The sequence below is a fragment of the Lactuca saligna genome, chromosome 2 (assembly GCF_052625555.1).
Source record: "Lactuca saligna cultivar CGN05327 chromosome 2, ASM5262555v1, whole genome shotgun sequence".
Lineage (NCBI taxonomy): Eukaryota > Viridiplantae > Streptophyta > Magnoliopsida > Asterales > Asteraceae > Lactuca > Lactuca saligna.
In genome coordinates, this window is record NC_136418.1 from 186651493 (window position 1) to 186653707 (window position 2215).

Below are 2215 nucleotides of genomic sequence, written 5' to 3' on the forward strand. Positions count from 1 at the left end.
ATCATTCATAGGGCATGCAAAAAATCTCCTTCCTGGATTTAGAGGGGTCCAAGACGTTTTCACCATAGCAACTTTTCCACAAAAACATAGCACCATTTTTGTTGTAGCAGAGCTCAAGAAGAAGAAGGGTAGAAGAAAAGAGACGTTGGGGAAGAAGATCGCAGGAAGTGGGGGTATTTAAAAGGAATTAATCCAAAAAACCGTTTATGCAAAAATGGTCCCTGACATGAAATGACGAAATTACCCTCACGTGTGAGGCACGTGAGGGGGCTTAACAGTTCCAACTTAACGGGAGTTAAGTCCAGGGACCAAAACCACATAGAAACCACTCCAAAAGGACTATGGTTCCAAAAAACTCGTGGTTTGGATTAAAACCCCAAAATTTTGCATACCACAGGGACCATTTTTGCAATTTTGTCTAATTATAAACGTTAGGCGTCATATATGAGAGAGAGAGAGATAATTTTTTTTCTATGCCGGTTGATAAAAAATATTATCTTAAAAGAGTATGTGTATGTATAGTTTCAAAAAAGTACATATATGTATAATCACAATATATTATAAAGTATAATACAATAATTATAAAAGTTAGATGCCATATATGAGAGAGAGAGAGAGAGAGAGAGAGAGAGAGAGTAATGGGTAGAAAAATGTGAGTAATGGGTAGAAAAAAAACCGGGACTCCTAATAAAAAATAAAAGTAGGTGTATGTGTGTAAATTAAAAACCTAGAACCGTACGGTAGACTTATGTGTCCATTAGATTGGTGTGTGAAAAAAAACCTTATAGTTTTAGGAGAAAAATTAATAATTACGCTTAAAATGTTTTAAAAAGTTTAAATTTTCCAAAACAAAACAAAATTATAATTAAAACATTTTGAGAGAGTTGTATTTTTGGAAACTTTTGACCTGCTTATTTTCATACAAGAGAAAGAGATGAAAAACTCAAATCTTTTCAGAAAATAGGGTGCGTTTTAGGTGCCACAATGTTGCAGTTCTCAAGCCCACATGTGTATCAAACCACATCACTCACGAATCACCTATGGACCACAATGGTGAAGTCTGAAGAACGAACGTACTCGACTCGACACTCGACCATGGCCTACAATCACAACCCGTTTCCCGAATCATCTTCGAGCAACAAAAAGTTAGCCGGAAAGCAACAATTCAGCCTCTTTCATGGTTCACATCTTAAAATGAACCACCACACTTCACCTCCAAAAGTCAACCAACAGTCACAAACACAGATACAGCCACAAACAAGTCAATCAACAGTCACAGACACAGACACAGCTACAAACAAGTCAATCAACAGTCACAGACACAAACACAAACACACCACAGACAGTTGTTAGTTTTGAAGGTAATAGCAGCGGTAGCTATGAAAAGTTGTTCTGCGATGGGTATCCACCATCGACGACGGCTAGGGTGGTGTAACCGGTGGTGTAGTCATCAGACTGTGCTCTCTCTCTTCTGTCATCGTCACCTTCACAGACATCTTGTACGACATTAAGCCATGTGATGCACCCGTCTAACTCGTATGGGGCTCCATCAAATCCAATGGATCCGGGTGCGGGTTATGGTGGTCTTGAGTCGATTATGGATCCTAATGGAAATGGGAATGATTATGATGGGATGATTCAGATAGGAATTCATCATCATCAACATCAACATGCATCGCCTGATACTAGAGCTCCCCAAACACTTCCGTTCTACTGGGAATAAGTGTTGGTAGTTGAACAAGTGATGATAAATTTCAAAGTGTTTGTAGTTTGTATGAGATTTGATTTGATTCGATTTGGTTTAACAGTCACGTTTTGTAGTTGTTTGGAAGGTTAGCAAAATTTGTTGATTGAACTTTAAGATGATGGTGATCCCTTTTAACAAAATTTTATTGAATGTCCTCTCTTATCGCTACAGTTAAACATAATGGGCCCAAAAGGCATTGTTTCTACAAACATTGTTGAACCTTGAAAGTTGAAGGGGATAAATCAAAATTCAAAAAGGATGCGTTTGGTTGTGGAAAACTGTTTTCATTTTCTATTAAAATATTTTCAGAAAATAAGGTTGAGTTTTCATTTTCAATTTTCAATGAAAACGCGTTTGGATGGAACGGATGGAGTTTTTATTTTTTATCTTAGAAATTTTGAAAACTTTGAAAAACTGTAAAAATCACTTTTCTAATTTACATATAATTTGGAAAACTGAAAATTTTCA

At 36.6% G+C, this 2215-nt stretch overlaps 1 protein-coding gene across 1 annotated transcript; it reads left to right on the forward strand.

The window, feature by feature from the left end:
- The first annotated feature begins 980 nt into the window (after positions 1–980).
- Positions 981–1723, forward strand: LOC145029445 (uncharacterized). The gene is given in 2 exon segments (XM_078977970.1): positions 981–1237; positions 1347–1723. Coding segments are annotated over 2 exon segments (630 nt in total). The 5' UTR covers positions 981–984.
- Positions 1724–2215: the final 492 nt, after the last annotated feature.